Below are 24,205 nucleotides of genomic sequence, written 5' to 3'. Positions count from 1 at the left end.
GTTGTTTTGATGCAACCGATTGGATTTTTCTTTGTAAGCCACATGGAGAGGACAGTAATGCCATGACTGAGTGTGTGACTGACTATATAAACTTCTGTGTGGACAACACCATCCCCACCAGAACAGTGAGATGCTTCCCTAATAACAAACCCTGGATCACCAGTGAGCTAAAGGAACTATTGAACAAGAAAAAAAGAGCCTTTAAGGAGCGAGACAGGGAGTTACTGAGGAGTATACAGAAGCAGCTCAAAGTCAAGATCAGAGAGAGCAAGGAGGTGTATAGAAATAAGCTTGAGAGTAAACTGCAGAGGAACAATATCAGAGATGTGTGGTCAGGAATGAAGAAGATCACAGGCCTCAAGCAGAGGGAGGATCGGATGGATGGAAGTCTGGACAGAGCAAATGAGCTGAACACATTCTTCAACAGGTTCAGTTCAGGAACAAGCTCACCATCCTCCCCTCCTGTTCCCAGCCAAAGAGACATCCCACCCTCCTCTGACCCACAGCTTTCCTGTAACATCTCCACCTCCACCTCAGTCATGGATTCTTCTGCTTCCACTAGTTTGTCTTCAACCCAATCAGGAGATGCTGCTGTCCCCTTTGCCTCCCCCTCCCACTTTTCTGTTTCTAGAAGTCAGGTGAAGAGGCAGTTGGAGAGACTGAACCGGAACAAGGCTGCAGGTCCAGATGGTGTCAGCCCCCGAGTCCTGAAGGCCTGTGCAGAGCAGCTCTGTGGGATTCTGCAACACCTTTTCAACCTTAGCTTGACCCAAGAGAGGGTACCACTGTTGTGGAAGACATCCTGTCTGGTTCCGGTACCAAAGAAAACTCACCCTTCAGACATCAATGACTACAGACCTGTTGCCCTGACATCCCACATCATGAAGGTCCTGGAGAGACTCCTGTTGACCCACCTGTGTAAGCAAACCAGCACATATCAGGACCCCCTGCAGTTTGCTTATCGCCATGGAGTTGGAGTTGAAGATGCTATCATACACCTGCTTCAACAAACCCACTGTCATCTGGACAAAGCAGGCAGCACTGTGAGGATCATGTTCTTTGATTTCTCCAGTGCATTTAACACAATCCAGCCTGATCTGCTTCGTCTGAAACTCCAGAAGACTCAGGTGGAGGCCTCAACAATCACCTGGATTAATGACTACCTGACAAACAGACCACAGTTTGTCAGACTGAAGAATTGCGTGTCTAACCAGGTGATCAGCAGCACAGGAGCACCACAGGGGACTGTACTCTCACCATTCCTTTTCACTTTTCACTGTACACTTCAGACTTCCAGTACAAGTCAGACTCCTGTCATCTACAGAAATATTCAGATGACTCTGCAGTTGTCGGGTGTATCAGAGATGGACAAGAAGCTGAGTACAGAGAGCTGGTGGACCGCTTTGTGGCATGGTGTGGGAACAATCATCTCATCTTGAATGTTAACAAAACAAAGGAGATGATTGTAGATTTCAGGAGAAACAGGGTCAGATCAAACCCTGTTTCCATCATGGGAGAAGAAGTGGAGGTGGTTGAGGAATATAAATACCTTGGTGTTCATGTGGACAACAGACTGGACTGGAGACACAACAGTGATGCCATCTACAAGAAAGGACAGAGCAGACTGTACTTCTTGAGGAAGCTAAGGTCCTTCAAGGTTTGCAACAAGATGTTGCAGATATTCTACAAGTCTGTTGTTGAGAGCGTCATTTCCTCTTGCGTCATCTGTTGGGGCAGCAGCAGCAGAACCAGGGACCTAAAAAGACTCAACAACCTGATAAGGAAGGCTGGTTCTGTTCTGGGGACGGCTGTGGAACCTCTGGAGACAATAATGCAAAGAAGGATTTTGCATAAAATCAAGAGAATTATGGACAACCCTGAACATCCTCTCCATGAGACTGTTATCAGAAAACAGAGTCTCTTCAGTCAAAGGCTTCTTCAGTTTGGATGCAAAACGGACCGCTACAGGAAAACTTTCCTGCCCACAGCCATCAGCATCTATAATAACTCCTTGATTTAATTGAGTTACTTCAACATTTAATTTCCCTCTGGGATAAATAAAGTATTTTTGAATTTGAATTTGAATTGAATGTAAATTAATAATACGTGTACAATTATGATAATCCGACAATTGTAGAGTTTAGAGTATTCCTATTCCTAACTATTTTTATATTATTGGACATATATTCAAAAGTAAGGGCCGTGACTAATACTTTTGTAGTCAACACGAAAGACGGTTGGATACATTTTCTATTAACAATCTCAACTCATTATAGCCCAGATGAAATGATATAAAAATGAACCTGAAACTATTAAATTTGGTTATTTTAATTTTATATACAAATTTGGACTTGTTGAGATTTGCATCCGTTAATTCAATTAGGTATCATCATCAAATCAAATTTATTTATATAGCACATTTCATGTACAAACAGTTCAAAGTGCTTTACATAAAATAAAAGCATTGCAGCAGGGAGTGCAAGAAGCATTAAAAATACATAAAAGAATATAAAAAGAAACAAATAAAATCATTTAAATGAATTTAAAAACAGGCAACAGTCTAGATAAGTTAAAAGATATTTCATGCATAGACACATGAGAACAGAAAACAAATTATGATGTAGTTATATCATATCATTCCATCACAGACTCTCTTTAAAGTACGACCAGCAGGGGGTGCACTTCTCGGCATAACACCGGCTATAAACATATCCTAGTTTAACGTTTGCTGGCTACGATTTCGCCGGCAGACACAAATACAGTACAATAATATTCTATTGACAAAATACAACCAATAATAATGTTGAATCCTACCTGTGAAAGGTAATCCCCCGACTCCTGTTCGCAACGTCTGTCTCAGCCTCATTAATGGCTGCTCCCTCAGTAATGGCCGCGGCCAGAAAGTCATGGCCGGTCGTGGCCAAGGCCTCGGCGCGCAAGCCCTTGCTGCACTAACCTCTGAATCTGTGACGGCAGAGTATGCAGCCAAGCTCTCTGTGACCCGTTCAACCCGGTCACGGGCATCAGAATCAGATATATTGTTTGACTCCACCTGGGCAGCTAAACTGTACAGCAAATATGCACACCGCCCCCTACCGTAGCCTACATGATGGGTAGCACGGTCAGCAGGCATGACGTCACTCTCCTGCGCCGCTCAGATTGCTTTTTCGTTATCGAATTGTGGGCAGTATTTTGCATGCAGACCACGAAAACGAAAAAGCAATGTCCGCTTTGTTTTCTTTTTGATTATGGCATAGAATGTGCAGTCTTGAAGAAGAAAATTGAAATGCAATAGATTGATTGATTAGTAATTTTATTTATGAGTCAAATAATGCAGCCACATTCTTAAAATGAAAAAGCATTTCTGATAATGCATTTGAATTTGAATTTTGATTACGATTTGCTTCCAACAGTCTCAGGATTAAACGACTATTGTTTGGATAGGAACCAAAGTTTACACGTTTGTTTCCGCGAACCCCGCGGATTGTCGGACCCCTACAATCTGTGGATTGTCATTGGTTTTCGCCGAAACGCGTCATAGCTCATTACCATAAAGTTAGCTTGAGTTTAATCGCTGGAATCCGCTCTGGTCGCTCAGGTAGCTTCGCCACTGGAGAATCCGCTCTGGTAGCCCAGGTAGCTCACCCTCCATAGAGAAATAATGATTTCCGGCGCTCAGGTAGCGTAGGTCGCTCTTGGTGTACACGCAGCATTAGGATTCAGTGCTCTGATCTCAAACTCTTTATACCACTCTCTACCTTTTTTTTTCCAAAGCCCTTGGGCATTTTCATACCTCTTATGAGGCGGAGAATAATTTGATCAGTGTGCATAAATGAAGCCTATATGAGAAAGGGCTCATTACACTAATTAAAAGCCATCATCTCTCCATACCCTGGAAACGCTGTCTTCTTTGAATGCCTGCTGTAGACGCTGTACCTTGCTGGTAATCGTTCCTTGGTATTCCTTCACTTTATCACCAGCAGCTGGGCACAACAGGATGTACTGAGAAAATGAGAAATCGACTTTGTTTGCTCATAACTGGTGAGCCAGCAAGTGAGGAACAAATGCAATTCTACTGGAACTTGACCATGACCACCTTCACTTCATCTGTATGCCCTTTCATAATGAGCAGCACATCAACGTATCATCCCAGCAAATCTGTTCTGAGCTGCTATACACAGCTTTGCAGATGCAAAACTATGTTCTTTGGCTCCCTGTTGTCACTTGAGGGCATGTGTCTGAAATACCTGGAAGAGTTCAAAATGAAAAGTACTTTTGCTTGTCCTTGTAAAATGTTTAGACTATCAGCTGGGGCGCACATATTTAACTATGGAAATAGTTTATATACAACTTATCGTTAAAAGACTAATTCCATGGCTACATCACAGTGAGCAAGTACTCAGCAGATTATTTATCAAACAGTCAAGATGAGAAATTGTGTTACTTGGTAAGTTTATATTTTGCTTTTGCAGCTTGTCCATTAGCAGGGGGATGAGGCGGTGCTCACAAGCTAAGGCTTCTACAAAAACCTGCAAGAATCAATAGAAGGGCTTTTAGGGAGGGAAGTCCCTGAAGAGATAGAAACTAAAACGGCTTGTTTTAGGCAGTGAATAAACTGTTTCTGCAAAGTCTCACATTAAAATATGTCACTCAGTCGACTTGCCTGCAGCATTGGAAGCTGTAGCTTCTCTCACTTTCATCTAATGTCCCTGCTTCCTGCAGTCGACTCTGGTAAAGGAAAGAAATTACATGAATTTAACACATTCAGCTTTGTTGTACACTCTTTTGCTCCTATGGTTCTAAATTATACATAATCAGTATTTTGTCAAACAATTTAATTATAGAGAAATTGAAAAGTCCACGTTGCCATAGAGATGAATCAGTCTGGGGCTGTTTAAAAGCTGCATCCAAACACAAAAACACATTAAAGCAATAATATAGAAGGTGTTATTTGCAGAAGAATCAATAAATGTCCATATTCACTGCAGGAAACGTGCTTCTGAGACTGCTGATGCTTGGATCAGTTTAGTATCATCATATAACTGAGGGTCATTTTAACCACAGAGACATTTTAGTTCACTGAGGTAAATCACATTATAATGACCTCAAACATTACAGCTAACTTTAAATTCTGGACATCCAATTAGTCACTCCCAGTCAGTTAGACATAATCACCAAAATTATGGAATTCTGTTTATCATGTCCAGTCGACTCTCATGCTGAACATGGCACTAGAGGCTTTCAACAGGGAAGTAAATCTTTTATCCCTTTATTATTTTATTATCTTTAATGCCATTATTCGAAAAAAAAATAGTTTATTCCCTATATCTTATAGTACGTTTATTTATTTATTGATCTGCATGGCCGACATTTGTTTTTATGAACACAAAGACAAACTGTCTTAACATTGTGAGGGTGAAACACTGTGTAACTGCAACATCTGACTCCAGCTAGTTAGGCTCTTGTCATACCTCCTTGTGTCTTGTAGCAGCAGGAACACCTTAGATTTATGATTTTCACACAATGCAAACATCTCCATTTTATTCATTCATTACAACTCTAGAAATAAAATCTTCACATTCAAAGTATTAGACAAAATTACACTCTGAATCAGAGTGTTATTAGAATTAATGAGAAAAGATGTGCTGCCAGCATTAATGAATGGAAAGTGTAAGTGGTGATATGGGGGCTTTGATTATATATATGAACAAAATTATCACATATTCTTAAATCAATACCAGTGAGGATTATTTTACTTGTCAGTTTTCAACCAGTTGATAACAAGTTTCCAGTCTGGTACTCGTTTTTTTGCATCAGTGGAGCATGCCAGACCAAATGACAATAAAAGAGTGTACATGCAGACGATAATGTCAAAGCTTTCTACGATGAGTCACTCAGTGTCAAGGATATATGACAAAGTAATGCTCACCAGTAGCACTGCAGGTCTATGTGTTAAATGTAACGGCCAACCGCATGCATTCACAAAACCGAGCATGTCTGACATATGTCATATAAGGTGGGTCTCAAAGCCGAGGATGCTTCCTCAGCAGGATGGGTGCTTCAATGTCACATACTTCGTAGGCTGAGAAACCTAACTCTGAGATGCATCTCATGTTCGTTCAAGACTGACCATTTAAAAAGCATTTGTCAAAAATGTTCAAACCCTCAGGACATCCAAGATGAGGTTGTAAGTAGAATTTGGACCTTGTAACTCTACAAAACTTCCCCAAAAAACTGTTAGATATTTAAAACGATGGTGGCTCTCTTCAAAGGACTGATTGTTTCTTTCTTATATTGTGTTGGTTTTTTAGTATTTTTAGAAAAAGCAGCATTCCACTGGTGGGTAAGTCACTGAGAACAAATGTAAACCTTGTCAACTTCCTTTGAATATGCTTCCTAAATTATTTGATAATGAAGACTTTTGAAAATGAAGGAATGTGTATATTGAGCAGTGAAAGAATCAGCATTCTCAACGTGCTCACAATATTATAAATATTGTAATATTTGGATGATAGCTGGTATAATTACTCTATTCACAGCAAAAAAAAAAAAGCATAAAACACAAAGTGTAGACGAGGCTGATGGGGATTTTTCATCTTGTATTTTTGTACTAATTTGTTCATATACAGTACACAGAGATCTTTCACTGGATGAATGAAAACTTCAAGCCTCTGGAGTTCTTCAGAGACTTAACCACATCATGGCAATTCATTACAGAGTTATCAGCTGACTGGCGCCATCATGATAAAACTAAACCACAAACACGGTTGAAAAGATACTAGGATACTTTACTCAGAGTCATGTCCCTTAACTATTAAAGAAAGCTTTTGTAAACTGAAAGATTAACACAAGAAATCTGCTTTGGGCTGATACTGAGAACAAACAAGTCATCACTGCAGTCTGCCCCGCAGTGATAATTCATTCGTTAACATGAACTGTGCTCGGCTGCATTAATAAACTATATGACTCATCAGGACAGACAAGTGTGTAATCGGGGGCAACATTTCCTGGAATTGAGTGATTTACTAAGTTGTACTACAGAGATACGATCAGTAAAACAGTAGGTAAACCGTGGTGAACGTTTCTCCAGTGATTTTCTTGAGGTCATTGTGGCCAGGCAAAAATTCCTGAGAGAATGTCAGACATAAATGATATGTCATCATCGGAGCTTTTAAGAAACAGGCCACAACACAGATGATCTTTTTATGGATGGAAGGTCAGGGTATGCTGTTTTGTTGATTGAATTGAGCTGAAAATCACAGTAAAAAAAAAGATTAACCTGAATAAGCCGGTACTATCTTCCCAGTACACTTTAATACTTAAATAATGGTAAGAAAAATAAATAGAAAATTTCAGTTCAGAAATTGAACTGAAGGCTAAACATGCAATTATAAAAACAAACATGTTTCAATGTGAAAATAATGGCACGTGCAAGAAACTTGTTCCTTGAAACAATTATTTCATGCTTTTATCTGACAAGAATGAAACCTCGAGAATGAAAAACCTAATTATAAGCAAGAACACAGATAAGAAAGGGTGTGCGGTGTGTGCATCACTGAGGAATTTAAATGTCATAATCAAAAATGATGACTTGCGTTTATAATCAACACAGCAGAATGGGCTCCTGAGCCTATGACTTGAATCTCTCTCTAACACGAGCTTCCAACGAAACAGCAATTACTCTGCAGTGCTGTCGACTTCTTTTGCTTTTATAACGGAGGCCATTTTCATCAGACAGGGTGTTTTAAATTAGCCACAAAGATGAAAAAGAAAAAAATGTAACAAGAAATTATTCCTAAATCATTGTTCATTGTTTCACACAGGGGTGTAGATAATAGATTGAAATAGGAATCCCAACTCTTATTTTCTAAGATTCAGAATAATTTCGCATCAGATCATCCTAACCTTTTAACGTCAAATTTATCAAAATAAACAAATACTTCCAAATACAAACAGAGGTGACTATGTATGGAGTCATTTGCAGTGTATATGGATAACTAAAAGGATATAAAGATGCAGTCCACCTTTGTGTCCTTTTGTCACCATGAATGTTTAGCATTTGTTTACGAACCATAGAAATGGACTGATATGATCTAAGATTAGAGTTTAGTGTCCAACGGTTTGCAGGTAGAAACACTATCCCAAAGGTAGAAGTCAGGGTCTGTGCACAAACAAATTCCCTCAAAGCAAAAATACAAGATGGCTTTTAAGCAAACTGTGACATCAACTTCACGTTGTCTGTTGTTAAACATTGTTTGTTCTTCTGGTAAATGGACTTCCTGTGCACCTCCTCTGGCTCACATTCCAGATTACTTATTAACTGTACCATATTGTAGAGGAGCTGGACCTGTATTGTACCAGATGGACGTCAATCCTACACACACAGTCACAGCTCAGTAAGTGAATGTGATTCGTTCAAGACAAAAAAAAAATTACGATATGTATTCAATTAATTTTATCTGTGTATAATTTCATTTTTGAAACTGTCAAGACTGTGATGAATAAAAAAAGCAGTTTGAGCAATTGTTGTATTAAAATCAGATAATACTAAACAAATCAAGAATCGCTTTGAATCAAACCCTGACGTCCAGATTTGGAATCAAATCAAATTGAGTAATATCTTGTCATGGTCTGGAGTTTCTCGCAACGTTCAGTAAATCTTGTTTACTTTTTGTCATCGACTTACATTTTTAAACTTATTTACCTTGCTTTCTGTTTTATTCCACAGAGGTTAACCCCCTTGTGAAATTAACTGAAAGTTATCATTTAATGTAACTTCCTGTTTCATCAAACCTTTTGGGATAAATTGATTTTAGAATTTTTTCTTTTCCGACTCATAAATCAGTCCTGTAAAGTACTTCATCTCCAAGCTGTGTGAGGGACATATGCCACATATCAGAGTTTCCCATTCAGCGTAAGCCATTGTTAAGTCTTTAATTTAACAAGCCACAAAGTCAGCATACAGGGTCAGTGGTTGGAGCAGCTAAGTGCAGCACTTTCAACCAGAGTTCTTTGTGAGACCAACCATCAGTGCCACAACAACACTCTCACTTCTTCATTGAGTTTAGGCAAAAAAATTTTTTGTACAATTACAAAACGGTAATGGTTTATGCTAAAATAGATTCTTTATACAATGTGACCATCGCCTTCATGGATACCATCTTACAGGTTGCCACGGTTAAGTGTAAACAGAACACGTTACAAAAAAACTTTGTCATTTCCTAGTTGGCTACAGGCCATCACTACATCACTTGGTGAGGGTTAGAAAAGGAAAGCAGTTAGGGATGAAACACATTCTTTTGCAACACTGTTGCTCCCACGAGCACTGGAAGTCAAATATTCTTTAAATGTATTGACAGTATGTAATTTCTTGCATGCACATACACCTCCTCTTGTGAGGAATAAAAATTAATTGAGATATGATTTGAGAGGCTGATCCTGCAATGTAAAAATACCATCTTGAAGCTTAAATTGCAGTGTATGTACTGTACACACAAAAAGCCCCAGAACAGCGAGAATGCAATATGGCTTTGAAACAATCCATGGCATCACCATTGCATTCACAATACAACTCTAAGAAAGACAACACACATGTGCTCCTTTTTTTCATATATTGTTCTTTATTCATATTCTAATGGTCATTTGTCAGTATTGTAGATTTGAACCATATGCCGGTTTATATATATATATATATATATATATATACAAATACACACACATGTGTGGGTCTGTGGGTGTGAATAATTCAAAGCAGTCTTAATCTGATGTTTGTAATGACATTCTACAAGACCTCCAATATAAAGCTCACATTATTTGACACATCTGAGTACATCCATAACATAACCACAGTTAGAAGAAAGGCAACACAAAATCACAAGATATGCAAAAGCAGATCAAATTAATTCATCACTTCAATCAATCATCAATTGATTCAATCATTTTCTGATGCGTGTTCAAAAGAAAGTGGGAATTCTTTGAGTTTTGTTTTCCTCTTTGATTGTCCTCATGTGTATTAATGGCCCCTCAAATAAAATAATTGCAGAATATCTTGTGCAATGTTTATGTGAAATTATGTTTATCTGTTTTTGCTTTAAAGCCAAACAAGACTTGTGCGAAACCTGCTATCATTAACTTAAGTGCAATCTTTTACTGAAACAAATCCCAGAATGACCCAACAGGTGCAGGGGGTAGACAAAACTATGCCAAAAACCTTCAATATGCAACTCAGTTTAACATCACCAAGGAAATTGTTCTTGAATTCATATTTTGACATTTAGAAAATACAACTGTGTCCTAAAATGACGAAATTGAGCTCAAGAACTTAACTTAACACGCTTTTGCAGTCAGTGTCTTCAGGTATCTTCTGCACAATACAAGAAATAACTGACATGGCAATAGTTCGTTTTTCTTTTGCATGCTGCCCTTATAATAAAAAGCACAGGAATTACTGATTAAAAAGAAGGAATCAATTTAAACAACCCAGTCTCATGGCAAAACTAGTCATGTAAATGTAATCTTTTCTTGCTGATAAATTTTGAAAAATCGTAATTTTGACCGTTGTTTTCACATTCGATAGTCAAACAAGTTCACTTTGGAGGTTGAAGCGGGTCCGATCCTGACCAGTTGTGCCTTCAAATACCTTCGGTAAACTTTATTTTTCTTTGCATTTAATTGCTGTTCCCCTGTGCTTTCACTCATTTTTCATTATACATTACAAACTAAAGGTTTGATCGAGGTTATGTAGCTGTAGGTGTTAAAGATGAGGCGTGTAAGGTAAGGAAAACATTTAGGCTTGCATTACAACTGACCCTGTAATAATATATCACATCAAAATATTCCTCTCCTGTATAACTAGCTAAACTGTCCAACAAAAACATGAAGACTTGCTGTGGAAAATTTTGCGGGATGCCATGAATTTTTTTAGGTTTTTCCTTGAGACTGAGCTGCTTTAAAATGATTAGGGTGATTACGTAGGTGAGTGCAGCTACAGAGAAAATTAGAACATTTCTAAAAAAAGCTGAAAATCCACATTAGCTCAGTGTGAACAACTCTTTCTTGAATTTAATTTCTGTACAATGTCACAGATGTTTTTAAATTCAACAAATACAAAAGGATATTTTTCATTTTTTTGTCCACCCTCTGCATCCTTCTGGCTGATTTTACAGATATACCTCTGGTACATCCCTACTCTTCACATGTCACATGGACCCTCATCACCTCTTCTTCCTTCTCTGTGTGGATCAGACCCAAGCGTGGATGCTGCCCGCCCAGTCCAGCAGCCTTCCTCGGTACCAGGCACGAGTGATCGGCTGAATGAAAAGCAGGAGCCGAAACCTTCGGAGAAGCCCACAGAACACTGCCGCGGCTACAACCACGAGTGGCGACATCATCACAAAGCCCAGGATGATGAGGGCGGAGCAGCTGTTGTCGTCAAGGTAACGACAGATGGCAGATGGGGCATCAAGAACCTGCAAGGGCAAACACAGAGGGAGAGTGTAAGTAGAGAGAAGTCATGAGGGACAGTTTGTCTTCAGCTTCACATCTGTCAAAGCAAAGAGATGAGTTTGCTTTTCAGAGAGTGTAATTCAAGATTTGAAGGCAGATGTGTGCTCAGGCTGCAAAGGGGAGGTGTCACAGAGTTATTTCCTTCGACAAAACTGGCTCAGAGCTATCAGTAAACCCCTGAGATATCATTCATCTGTGAAAGCTGAGCAGAGGGAAAAGGTGAACACAAGAGGGCCAGTGACAAAAGTAAATAAGACAAGAAATGGAATGATGGATGAGAAAAAGGCCAAGTACACACTGGTACCAGAATATAATCGAATCTAACACTAATGAACATAATCTCTCCGTCAAACTCTCAGACACCCACACAATGATTTCAGAGGCTCTTCTGCTCAACAGGTTCCCGTTGTAATCCCTTTCAAAACCAACCTCACCTCCTGCAAATGGACCAAAGCAACAGTACTGTGTGACACACAGTGTACTTCACAGTGTGCTTTTGCTGAGTACATTTTCCTCCTCATCTCTGTGCACAGCTGGTGTTGGAGCCGAATCAGGCAGACTTATATGCTCAGAGTCCATTTCTCCACGTGCAGTCTGTCATCACGATAAAGAGACTTTTGAGTGACAGGGTAACTGTTTGCTTTATACTGACAAAGCTGTCTGCCCTAATCATGATTATGGTATTGTTACGTGCACATGCTGAGCAGATTCTCCATCTGTCGTACAGGAGATTTCTCTCAGAAATCAAACCACTCGTAACTGTGACAATTACGGTTTTGACAACAACGGTGTCAAAGGCAGGCGGTGATTCTTTTGAACTGTCAGATTAGGACAGAAATGTAGATCCTCCAGATGATTTGTCATGACAACAGGATCTTTCTGCACCACATGTGACTAACACAGAGCCAGCCACACCCTTCTTATCTGCTGATTGCAAGAAAAGACAAGCTGATTAGCTCCAACATTTAGTCATGGTGTGTTCTCAACAAGCACAAATGATGTGTCTCCTTCAGAAGAGGTTTTCATGTACAAAGGTATAACATGTTCCTCTAAAAAGAGTTTCCCTAGAGGCTAACTGGCTAACTGTTTACATCTCTCAGCAGAGGTCCCCCTGCCAACCATAATGATAGATAATCCTCCCATTTTCTGTAAACGACATGGGCTTACTTGCCTTCCAGTTAAGTTCAACAAGACAGAGCGGGCAGCAGATTCCTCCTCTAAGCAGATTCCTCCCCGTAAATGATTTGTGAACATACTTCTATTGTTGTATGCAAATAGTTGGGCAGCTCAGGGTAAATGTGCTTTTGATTTTCGAGATGAACAAAATTGAGCACAACCACTGAAGCTAGAGGATCTTAAAATGAGCCTCTACTTTTATTTTTGACTTTTCTGTGTTCTTAGACGTTTAGAAATCTAAAGTATGGTGAAAGGATTTCACGAACTGAATGGGGGAAAACTGGAAACTAAATACTGAACAGGGTGATTGGTAAATGAGTGCAGCTGATGAGAATGGACACAGGTGACGTGAGTGAACTAATGACCAGAACATGGGGACTGAGGAAAAAACAATGGCAAAACTAAAACATGGCAAGACTTAACTAAACATGAACTTAAAAACCAAGACATGAAATAAACTAACACATGATAAAACACAAAAGAACTGAAAACATGGGGAAAACCCCATGGACATGACTCCTCTTCTTACAGCGTCGCTTCAGTTCCCTGAGGTTTGCAGCATTTATCTATCCACAACTCTCTAGAGGTCCCACCAATAATAATCAGGTTCAGGTCTGGCCTTTGTCTGTGTAATTGCGACATCTTGATTATTTTCTTTTTAAGTCATTCTGTTGTAGATTTGCTGCTGTGTTTGGGATCATTGTCAGTCAAGCTTTAGCTGTCAGACAGATGGCCTCACATTTAACTCAAAAAACGCTTTGGTATACAGAGGTTGACCCCTCCACCACGTGTTTAACAGTTGCAGTGATGTGTTTGCGCAGATATGCTGTGTTTGGTTTTCCCCAAACGAGGTGTTGTGCATCATGACCAGACATCTCCACTTTGGTCTCATCTGTTCAGATGAAACTTTGCAAACCTAAGTTGTGCTCGCACTGTGTTGACACACACCTTAATGCTCCAGACCAGCAAACTGCCAAAACATCTGCTTTTATAGACATGCTCGCACTTGCTGATGATCAGTTAATTGCTTTCAATCGTCAGCACTTGGCTGCTACAAACTCTCTTAATTCCTGTGGAAGCAGTAAGGGTCGACTTAGTTTTTCACGTACCGCTCTGACTTTTGGCAGAAATCTGATAAAGTTTGCAGCCCCCCACATTCGGAAAAATAAACTTATCAACATGCCCTCAAATATTCGCCTGGTCCTCGAGCTGGAATAAAGTCAGTCATCATCATAGGTTTAGTGACAAATCCTGCAGTTAATTGGGACACAGCAATGTCTACTGATAAGCTAGCCTGGAAAACCAGCGCCAACTGCTGGACGGCAAAATGTTTTGCCTGCGGTTGGGTCTGGCCTCGATCCACTTGTCATTTTGAAAATACTGCCCTGAATCTGGCAGATGGCAACTAAACCAATCACAACGCAGAGATGTGTTTTGAATCAACGCGGGCGGGCCAGAGGGTTCTGAGGGAGTGACGACAGAGCAGTGCGACGTTGGGCAGTGGAAGCGAACATAGACAAGCGAAAGCACAACAAGAAAGATGGCGGCGGCAATGGAACAGTGCTCGTTTGATTCAGCCTTGGCACACAGCCATTATAACGAACAGCCTTGCCACTCTCTATTAAGCCCCATTGTACCGGCTTTTTGGCTGCAGTTCCACCAGAATTCCACTGGGAGCGTCGGTGGAGACCAGAATGAATGGGGCCCAATGGAGCTAGATGCTACAAATGGTCAGTTTCACCTAAGTCTCCTCAAGAGCGCTCAGATTTGAATGTAGTTTCTGAGAGCTCAACATGGGTTTCAAGTAAAAAATCAACTGAACGAGTACATATATCCCTTTGATTTCTTACTGGTTGGCTTCTTGTTGTCCACAACGCGCTAGCATTGTGCTAATGACAGCTGGTCGACCAGCTATGTATGACGTCATATACACTTCAAATCCTTTTTTTAAGCAAATGAGTGGCTCTAAAAATCTAAAACTCAGCCATGGGTATTTTCTAAACACCCTCTTTCGAAAACAACATTCGAATTACTAGAGAAAAAATTATATCTTGAGATAAGGGCACGAAAGGGCGTATAGCTCCATAGGACTCCATTCATTCTGGTCTCCAAAATTGGGCGCCCCACGTGGAAAGAGGGTGGAACTGCAACCAAAATCGCCTCGTTGGAAACCGGAAATGCACCGTGAGTGGCGTATCTGTCCTATTATAGAATCTGTGCTTGGCATCAGTTTTGGAAGAGTCCCCTCCCACCAAAGCTTTCTGTCGCGCTTACTACGTCACAGTCAGTTGCGCTGATTGGTCAGAGCGTTGGCCTATAGGCACAGACGCGGTTTGAAAGACAACGGGTTGTGCTCATCAACAATGTTCCGTTGTATCCATTGATCGGTGCCAGACTAAATTAGACATCCAATCCATTTAGGCTGGTTTATCAGGCTACTGATAAGCTGAATCGACTTCTGCAGTTTGACATCTTTGGATAAGACATGAAGGATTATAGAATCTCATTTCATGCTATGACAGTCTTAAACAAAACATGCATCATATGCCATTTAAGCAACCTGAGTAAAACACACACACTTGCCTCTCTATCTCACTTAGTGTTAGTTCCTCTTATAACTTTCAAAAGCTCCATCTAACAAGTAGTGATGATTAGTTCTGGTTCCTCCAAATAGTCAATATAGTGGTCTACGTGGAACATTTGGGCTTCTTGACTTCACCTTTCTTTTGCATAGGGTGGTGCTCAGCAAATCCAATCAGCAAGCCTCAGCCATAGTGTTGATAGAGGATTCATCTTGTGGCCATAAAAAACCCACATGGACATGTTAACAAGGTGAAAAGAACTTTAGAAACATAAAGACATGGTGAAATGTCATTCGTGTTGTTCCTCTGAGCTTGTATTCATCTAACTTTAAGACCACGTTGAAGATGATTTTTTATTTTTATTTTGTCCTGATACTAAGAGCAAGTACTTTCTTTTTTAATGTGACTTCATCGTCTGTTGCAAATGCATGCATTAGACATCTAAGAGTCAACCCGCATATTTTTGAATAACCTTCAGATTTTGTCAAATATTTTGGCCAGGGGCCTGTAAGAACTTGTGTTTTTAACATCTAAAAAGATCTGCTTCAGATCTTTGTCCTTTAAGAGGAATATAACCTTTTTCCTGAGCTGGTTTCGTGACTGACTATAAGATTTTTGCCCCCACAGTTGTGCCACAGGCTACAATCTCTCCCTGTCAGCAGATAACCTTTACATCAAATGCTGCAACTTTTTCTCTCCAAACATACTTATGGTAATTATAGACAACAAGCAATTTGACTTTTGTGATGAAGTAACACGCAAGTTTCCCTCCGATGACTCATCAAATGTCATCTCTCTTTCATGTTTGTGGACAACCCAGTCTTGCCAGAAAAAGTGAAGAGTCAATCCATGATTAGATGGCAAAATTTCACCAGGGGTTTTAGTAGTTCTTTCCAATGACATACAATAAAGGGAACCCTCAAAGCCCACATAGTGGATGGCAGTTGTATGGAAACAGTCGGTGGGCCGACTAATCCGACCACTCCTCCTTCTCCTTTTAAGTGCTTGTGGCCAAGTCAGCAGTGTTAAACTTCTACATATTCACATAACGAGGTGTCAAACATCTATGTCATCACGTTGCGTCATGTAATCTACATCTCTGTACTTATAAAGAGACAAAAGTCACAAAAACATCGAAATATGCCATTTTTGAGCCCCTCATTGTAAAGCTGCAATGTTTTGTGCTGTCCACCAATGCAGTTATTTTTAAGGGGAGATTGGGTTGCTGTGTATGTACACTGCACAGTGGAACAATACACCAGCTCTTGTGTTCAGCTACACTATTCTGTCCTGCAATCATAAAGGTGTTTTGCTTTACTTCTCTGCCCATGCAGTTTCAACTCAAGGTTTTCTTAATTTTTCTATGTCTCTTCTTGGCTTCCTTGGTTGCTGACACCTCCAGATAACAGAAGTGACAGTTGCAAATTTCTTATTCTTATAATCCTAAAAAAAAAAATCTTTTTTTTTTGGCATCAACTTGGTTCATTTTCAGATCCTTCAAATGAACTAAATAGTTCAGAGGCGCACTTGGTTGTTCAATGTTGCCAAAAAGCATCAGAGAAGTTATTAAGCTGGCAAACTGTCCACGAGTCCTACCGCTTCAATGAAAGCTTAATTTATAAATGAGGCTTTGACACTTTATAAGAGTGCACAAACTTTTATATGTTACAGTTACTGCTTACTGAATTCAGAAAAATCAAATTTAAGAGTGCATAAACTTTTGAATGAAAGGGAAAATGCGATGCTGACATCAACTCTCAACAGATTTTATTATGTGGAAATCTTCTCCAGGCATGGCACAACCACAAATCCATACTACAGCCATCTTGGTGAATTGATCACTAAGCAGGTAATGAGTGTTGACGTCTCACTGGGATCTTTATTGACGCGGATGTTTGTGCTGTCCACTGTAAAATCCCACATCAAATTTGAGCTAAAATGTGCACAGATGGATCTGAGAGCTTTCCGATTCTGATCTAGAGCAAGATATTATCTTTCAAGGAAGTTAATAGTTCTCTGTCAGAACTTCCCCACAAACAAGATCAAATATATTTTACAGCCTGGAAATAAGAAGTGTTTTAAAGAGCTGGGAGCTGATAGCGTGGGTCCGTGAAGTGTTTTTCTCTGGCAGGATTCTTGCAGAACAAGTGGAGCATTTCATTTGAGTGCATCATCAAAGAAGGCTCCCAGCAAACTTGCAACGTGCATGCTTTATAAAACATTCACCAGCAAAATTCACTGTCTTCTCCCACAAGAGGGCGTTTCTTTCTTTATTGTAGAGACATATCGGTGTGTCTGTCTTTCTGTCTGACATAAACAAACAGCTACATCATTAAAATCACTGCCAGGTAATGTGAGAATCACTGCATATCTGGTAAAAATTCGTTGGAAAACCGGCATCTTGGTATTCACGTAGATGTTACTTTGACACCTGACCGCCCACCTAAAACTGCTTAGGAATGGCTCAAAAAACCAACAAAGAGCCTGAGATGTTCAGCAGGCCTTCAAACTCCCCAGATTCCAGTCTGATGGGATCTGATGGGATCTGTGAAAAGGAAGCGCATTCCACAAGGACCCCACCTCGATCATCTTTAGTTCTTCCTCCACATCCTGAGATTTGCAATGAGATTTGCAATGGAGTAAATATGAAAAAATAACTATGAAAAAATTGGAATATTTGAATAAGAAGGAACTAAATTAAGGGGAAAAGTACACAAAATTCAAGAAAAAACTGAAGTTTTGCTCTATGACTGAGAAAAATTAGTGACCACAAAAACAAAAGCAGTTATTGCACAATGAGAGAAAATAATCAATAATCATACAAATATTAGACAGGTGGTATCAATGTTATGGCTGAATGGTGCGAACGAATACAGCTGAGGATGGGCAGGCACAGCAAAGACTGCTACTTGTCCATTTTCATGGTTCATGATGTTCATTTCTCTTCGTTTTATAGGTTACCTGTAAACGAGCGACAGGAGAAGCACCAACTCCTTTTTCAACTGGAAGTACGAAGAGCTTACGTTTTCTCTCCTAAGTGGGAACAACTGAAAAAAGAGAAGAGCTCCTGGACAGAAGACTCTAATGTGTGGACTCCTGGAAAAATGGCCTGTGTCAGCTTAGTACTGCATCCTGTTGACCTCTGTGATTGTGAATGCTGCACAGTGTAATAAATGCTGGTTATTTCAGATGCTGTCACCTCGTTTGTCAATCATCTTTGGGTTTCAGCACAAACGATTTCTTAGTTTGGCGCATCTCTTTTGGAGCCGTGCGTTTCTTGTTTTAATAACATATATTTTTTCACTTCGTGTCACATTCATCCATTATGTTCAACGTTGCTCTGGCAACAAAAGACAGCAAACCATCCTGCGGTGTTAACTATTGAAAAATAGAGCTAATCGATTTTCAACACTCCCGTGTGTTTAACCCGTTTAAAAGATTAAACTGCAACATTATCAAATAGTAAACAGGTGCTTATTGAATCATCTAAAAACAAATAATCCTTAATTATAGCTATTTTGATTAGGTTATTGCTGATATTTACTCTAGTATATGATATCTATAATCTATTTAGCTCCTAATGGTCTCCAGTGGAGACTCTCCACCAAATCCTAAGTCAAACATCAGTGTCTTTAGCCAATAAATTTCCTCTGTTCAGCAGCCAGTGATCGATACGGGAAAACATTTCTGTATTTCCCATCTTGTTTTTGTGATGACCAGCATGTAAAATGCATCAACACTTGTAATGAATGCCTAAAGCAGTGCAACTGCAGAGAATCGGGTGTAACTACATTATATGTTAGGTGGTGTCCTATAAAACACGATTGTGTTGACATTTCTACAGAAATGTGTGTTAAGTATGTTGATAGTAGTTGTTTTCAGAATCCAGATTTTGCTCTCAGTCTTCTTCGTAGTTGTATCGATTACAAAATTGTGGGAGGAAAAACAAATGCATTAAATAAAAGACTGAGAATTATACGAATTGTAAAATATTCCATGTCTTAATAGATTAACTCTGCAATCACAAAAGTAATAAATTAATAATTAAATAAATTTGAATCATATCATTTTATTGAGCTCTGCCCAGTACTCTCTGAACAATGATGAACAGGCAAGACTAGCTCCTTTAAAACTTTCAATTCTGGAGCAAAACTCACATCATTTCTTCAGTTGTGAAGTGCATTATGAGCATGCTTTTCTGTTTAATTTGCCCTTGCTGGTAATAGAATAAACAGCAGAACAACATTGGTTAAGCTGAGACCACACAGCTGCAGACCACTCACCCTGGAGTGGCAGAGAAAACCGACATACAGCAGCAGCACTGCAGGCAGCAGCACAACAGAGAAGACCACAGCCAGCAGCAGAGTGCAGGCCGAGATGACACACAGGTTCCAGAGGATGACAGCTGCTCCACAGGCCACGCAGCCACACCTGCCCCTGCGGCTGCCCCAAGCGCTGCCCTCACTATGGGCCATTGGAGGGGGCAACATTTTGACTCCGTCCCCAATCCAAAACTCCTCCTCTTTCTCCTCCTCAGCCGAGCCCCCATCATCCAGGTCCACGTCCACACCACACATTCTGAGAGACAAAGGGATGGAGAGCAGCTCTTTGAAGTCTTAATGATGTACCTAATTGAATGTTAAAGAGGTTGAACAGTTACAAAAAAAACTTACTACTTTGGAGTCTTGTAAGTATCCCTGTGCCTTTTAAAATTGTACATATTGTTAGAAAATTTATATTGAAAGCAAATATTTGCATGTTTTATAAGTCAATTTCTTAGTTTGCTCCCACTCTGCTGTTGAGGCCAAACAATTAAAACATCTTTTTAAAAGTAGTGAGTTCCTCTCCAGAGTGGATACTGTTTGCTTCAGCTGTATAATATTTGTCTGAGGAATGCATATTAAAATCAGCGAGCAGCAGATGGAGCTCTTCACTCCATTCATGCAGCCAAACTTATTATACAACATATATGAGAAACCAATAGCTTGGAGTGATTCTAGCACACACACACACACACACACACACACACACACACACACACACACACACACACACACACACACACACACACAGGTGTGTACACTCTTTCTGGCTGCCTTTCTAACTCCTCTGGTTGATCTCTTTGATCAGGGCTTGTCCCTAAAGCCTCGTCTACATGCTGTTTGAAAGTGAGTGAGTCAGAAACCTGAGGAAGCTGCTGCTGAGCTAAAGATACAGACCTACAGGGAAAGCAGTATGTTCTGCTCCTCAGTTCAGTTCCTTTTAAGACAGACACCGTGACCTTTTATGGCTGAAATGGCCAAATGAAGCCTGCATTAATATATAAATATTTTACATATATGTAGCCTATATTCTTTTCATTCTTTTTTTTTCTTTAAGTAGAATCCCCCCCCCCCCCCAGAATATATAAAACTGTTAAATCATGTGACAACCGAATGCATGTAAAGAATTTTGGTCGCCTACCTCGAGGAACAACAAATCCCGTTAATCCCTGTGTTTGTTGGATTTTTCTCCCACTAATCGACGCGGAGTTTTAGTCTCTGTGTTAAGTCAACAAACACTTAAAGTGCCAGTTTGAGGAACTGCGGCGGAGACGGGCACCTGTGACTTAAACCCTGCGCGGATGAAATGATGCTGCTGTCTCTCTGGATCCCTGCGCATCTGCGGGAGCGAGCGAGTGACATGGGCCGCGCGCTTTGAGAACGCGCACACACACGGTGGTAGGACAGTTTTTTAAAGTCTTCCTCGTTGAAGCATTTCGTTTAAGATTTGAACAGAAGACATAATCTCTTCACTAAAATTCTAATAGAAAAAGGACAAAACAACTAAATTGGAATCGTTTGGACCACAGAGTCTGATGTAGGCAACACAAAGCTCTCTGTAAATGCTTTAAAGTTTCAGGATTAATCTTCTTGTCACTCATGTATTGACATTGGAGTGTTGTGGAGAAAAGAGTAGTCGGACTCACCTTTGCAGCCTCTACATAGAGACATGTACATGTGAATGCACGGAAATTCCCAATGACCTTAGTTTGTGAGATCTTCTTCTTGATATCATTCTGTGTATGTGGCCCAAACCCAATCCCTATCCGGCTGAGAATTCTACTACATCTTCGTCATGATCTACACATAGTTCATTCTGGCCCTAAACAACATGTGGTTTGAGCAGTGTCAAGGCCCTGCTCTCCCCACAGGAGCTCCTGTAATTCAACAGCTGCTTTGTCAGCGGGGCTGCAGAGAATCTGTTTTAAAATCAATTCATTGAGAATTTACAAGTGCAGATTTTGTGAATTATAAAAAAGATCTCTAACGTTGCTACAGTGCAGTTGGATTCTATCCCGGCTGGCTGGCATGTGCTGTCTCTTTCAACAGCAGATGTGATATTGTCATTGTTTCGCTGGCATTGTTTTGTATTTTTGAATTAGATGAATATGCATCAGTGTTGTGTACAGTTGATGTTATTGTGCGTTTTATGCTGAGTTTTCATACCAACAAGCCCTCCAGTCCAAACGACCATACAGGGCATTTACAGCAAACATCATTGTTAAATCTGTCCCTGAACAAGTCATTGAGTCCTCATACAGAGGAAGGAGTGGAGGTGGTAGATGGTAACAGTGCTCACTGTGCGGTAAACCACAGGACTCTAATTTGAGTTCATGATGAAACAACTCTTTCTTTTCACTTCCTTGTTATTATAAATCCACCCTTGTCTCTTATTCACTGTTTATGCACTACATCTTCTTTGCTGGGTTTAGAAAAATAGTTTGGGCTGAAATACATCCTTTCACAAAGCTTACGTTATGTTATAGCACTCCATTATGTTGGTTGTTCAGGTGATGCTTAACTTTACATGCACCTGTCAGAGGTCACAAATCTTTTTAAACAAGTTGTAGTTTGTGCCAGTGTCGAGGGGACCTCACCTGTGGTCTCTTGTCTCCCTGACAGCTCTCCAATCTAACCTCACCACAAAGCCTTAGTTCTCACAAGAGTGAATTCCCTTCTGGCTAGAAGAGACAATGAACTTTAATATACAGGCTTTAAAAAAAATTTAATTAACCGGACTATTCCCTGTCAATCTGCTCCTTTGCAGATTTCCCCCCTCGTCGTCCTAAGCTACTCTGACCTCACACAGACTCCTCCATTATTGCTTAAATCTCCATCTGAACTCTTATGACTCCAGCACTTCTCAGCATGAGCTTACACCTGTGGAATGTTCTGATTTCACTGTGAGCTTCAGTTGATCAGCTTGACATGTATGTGTGTCAACAGTATTTCTATTTCTGTGCCTGTTAGTCTTATATTTGTGCTTTTGTTTCATGTTTTTATGTGGAATTTTGCACCTGAGGTGGAAACACACTGAGCCATAAACTCATTTTTGAAATACACATTCACCAGGAAGGACCACGTCCACAATGAGAGGTGTGGGATTGTTTATTGAAAGTGTTAAATTCATTGATGGGAAGGCTTGTTGGGTTGCTCTTTGTTGCTCTTTATGTTCTATAAAGGATCCTTACAGCCTGGACCTGTATATCTTTTTATCTGTCCGATCAATATGCCTTTGCTGAGGATTTGCTTTTTTTGTCTTTAATCAGATATTGTCTCAGAATATTTAGATCAGTGTAACTCAATTCATAAAGACCAAACATAATGTCAATTCACGGAACAGATAAATCTAAGAAACCTGTGCTGCGAAATGTACTTGGCTGTATACCCCCACAGATCAAAAAAAGAAAAATCCCCACATTACCCGATAAACCTAAAGTAGTTCAGAAAATGTGTATCATAAGGACAAAATGAAGTGTTGTAACATGTTGCATGCAAGTCATGAAGCCGGTTGAGTCTGTGAGCAGGAGAACTTGTAGTTGAAGGGGGAAACGTGAAATCTGCGTTTACTAATAAATAAATATCACAGTAAACTGTGCTGTGTTCAGAAATGTCATGGTCAGTTTCTTCTTCCATACTCTAGCCTTCACCAACCTGAAAACATTGTCCACTGTGTGACTATGAGATAAGAGGATGATCGATTTGTTTTCCTGCTCAGACAGACAGTCAACCTTTTGCTGATCAAATTCAATTACAGAGAGCAAGAGACAAAGATGGGAGGATATGGAGACAGAGCTGGGAGAAAATTCTTCGCCTGGGGGTGGAGACAGGGACGAGGGACTGTCCGACGAAGTGAAAGAAAGGTGATGCCATTTTTTTGAAGAAATTGTAAGTGAGCTAAGAGCTGTGCCGTAAATATTTACCTCCTCAGACTGAAGACTCCACCATCTGCTGACATCTGCTGGACTGGATGGGAACCTTTTAACCAGCATGTAATATAGATGGACATGACTTTCTACCAGTAACCAGTAACTGGAAACTGATTTGGCTTAAATCGGCACACGTGTTCTTTTTGACTCCTTTAAGACTGTGAAGCTTTGTGTCTGTCTCTGGCTCCCTCACTCTGCCTCAAGCCATGCATTAGGCCACTAACCACCCATTGACGGAGCAACAACCCCGGTTGCCATGGTAATTCATCTTCATCCAGCGGCAAGTAGCACCGCAACTATGGGTCATTTTAAAGGAAACTATCTCTCTCTCCCTCTCTATCTATCTATCGATTTGTCTAATGATAAATCTTAATAAAATCAACCATTTCAACAAAAAGTAAGAACAGAATAGTATATCATCACTGATATCACTTGATATCAGTTCTCATGATAGCTCAGCTGTGTGCACTGTAAAGACAGTAACTGTGCCAGATACCTGCTTGATATTAGCTTCAACTGAATTAAATAGAATTATATCAGTAAGCAATTTACTCCAAAGAAAAATAATCATTTTGACTCTGTTTGTAGATATGGTGTTAAACTTAGACTTTGACTCTATTTTGATCAAAATTGGCAATCAGTTTTTAGTCAATCAACTTGTTGTTCTATTTCAGTTTACAAAATACTGTAA

At 40.0% G+C, this 24,205-nt stretch overlaps 1 protein-coding gene across 2 annotated transcripts; it reads right to left on the bottom strand.

Moving 5' to 3' along the window:
- Positions 1-9,597: 9,597 nt before the first annotated feature.
- On the bottom strand, positions 9,598-20,907 carry tmem88bl (transmembrane protein 88b-like). Of its 2 annotated transcripts, none has more exons than XM_075462142.1 (3): positions 20,727-20,907; positions 19,547-19,891; positions 9,598-11,468 (listed from the first exon to the last, which is right to left on the bottom strand). In XM_075462142.1, exons 2-3 carry the CDS (start codon positions 19,838-19,840, stop codon positions 11,241-11,243), a joined length of 522 nt encoding a protein of 173 aa, XP_075318257.1. In that variant the 5' UTR covers positions 19,841-19,891; positions 20,727-20,907; the 3' UTR covers positions 9,598-11,240. The 2 variants fall into 2 exon arrangements, with proteins under 2 accessions (XP_075318257.1, XP_075318256.1); XM_075462141.1 differs by having other exon boundaries at positions 19,547-19,841.
- Between the last annotated feature and the right edge of the window lie 3,298 nt (positions 20,908-24,205).

The sequence above is a fragment of the Odontesthes bonariensis genome, chromosome 3 (genome assembly GCF_027942865.1).
Source record: "Odontesthes bonariensis isolate fOdoBon6 chromosome 3, fOdoBon6.hap1, whole genome shotgun sequence".
NCBI lineage: Eukaryota > Metazoa > Chordata > Actinopteri > Atheriniformes > Atherinopsidae > Odontesthes > Odontesthes bonariensis.
This window is presented reverse-complemented; position numbering and strand designations above follow the sequence as displayed.

Coding starts and splice junctions, on each gene's coding strand:
- tmem88bl (XM_075462142.1), bottom strand. CDS start 19,840: ATGTGTGGTGTGGACGTGGACCTGGATGATGGGGGCTCGGCTGAGGAG. Junction 11,469..19,546: donor GTTTTCTCTGCCACTCCAGG/GTGAGTGGTCTG, acceptor TTGCCCTTGCAG/GTTCTTGATGCCCCATCTGC.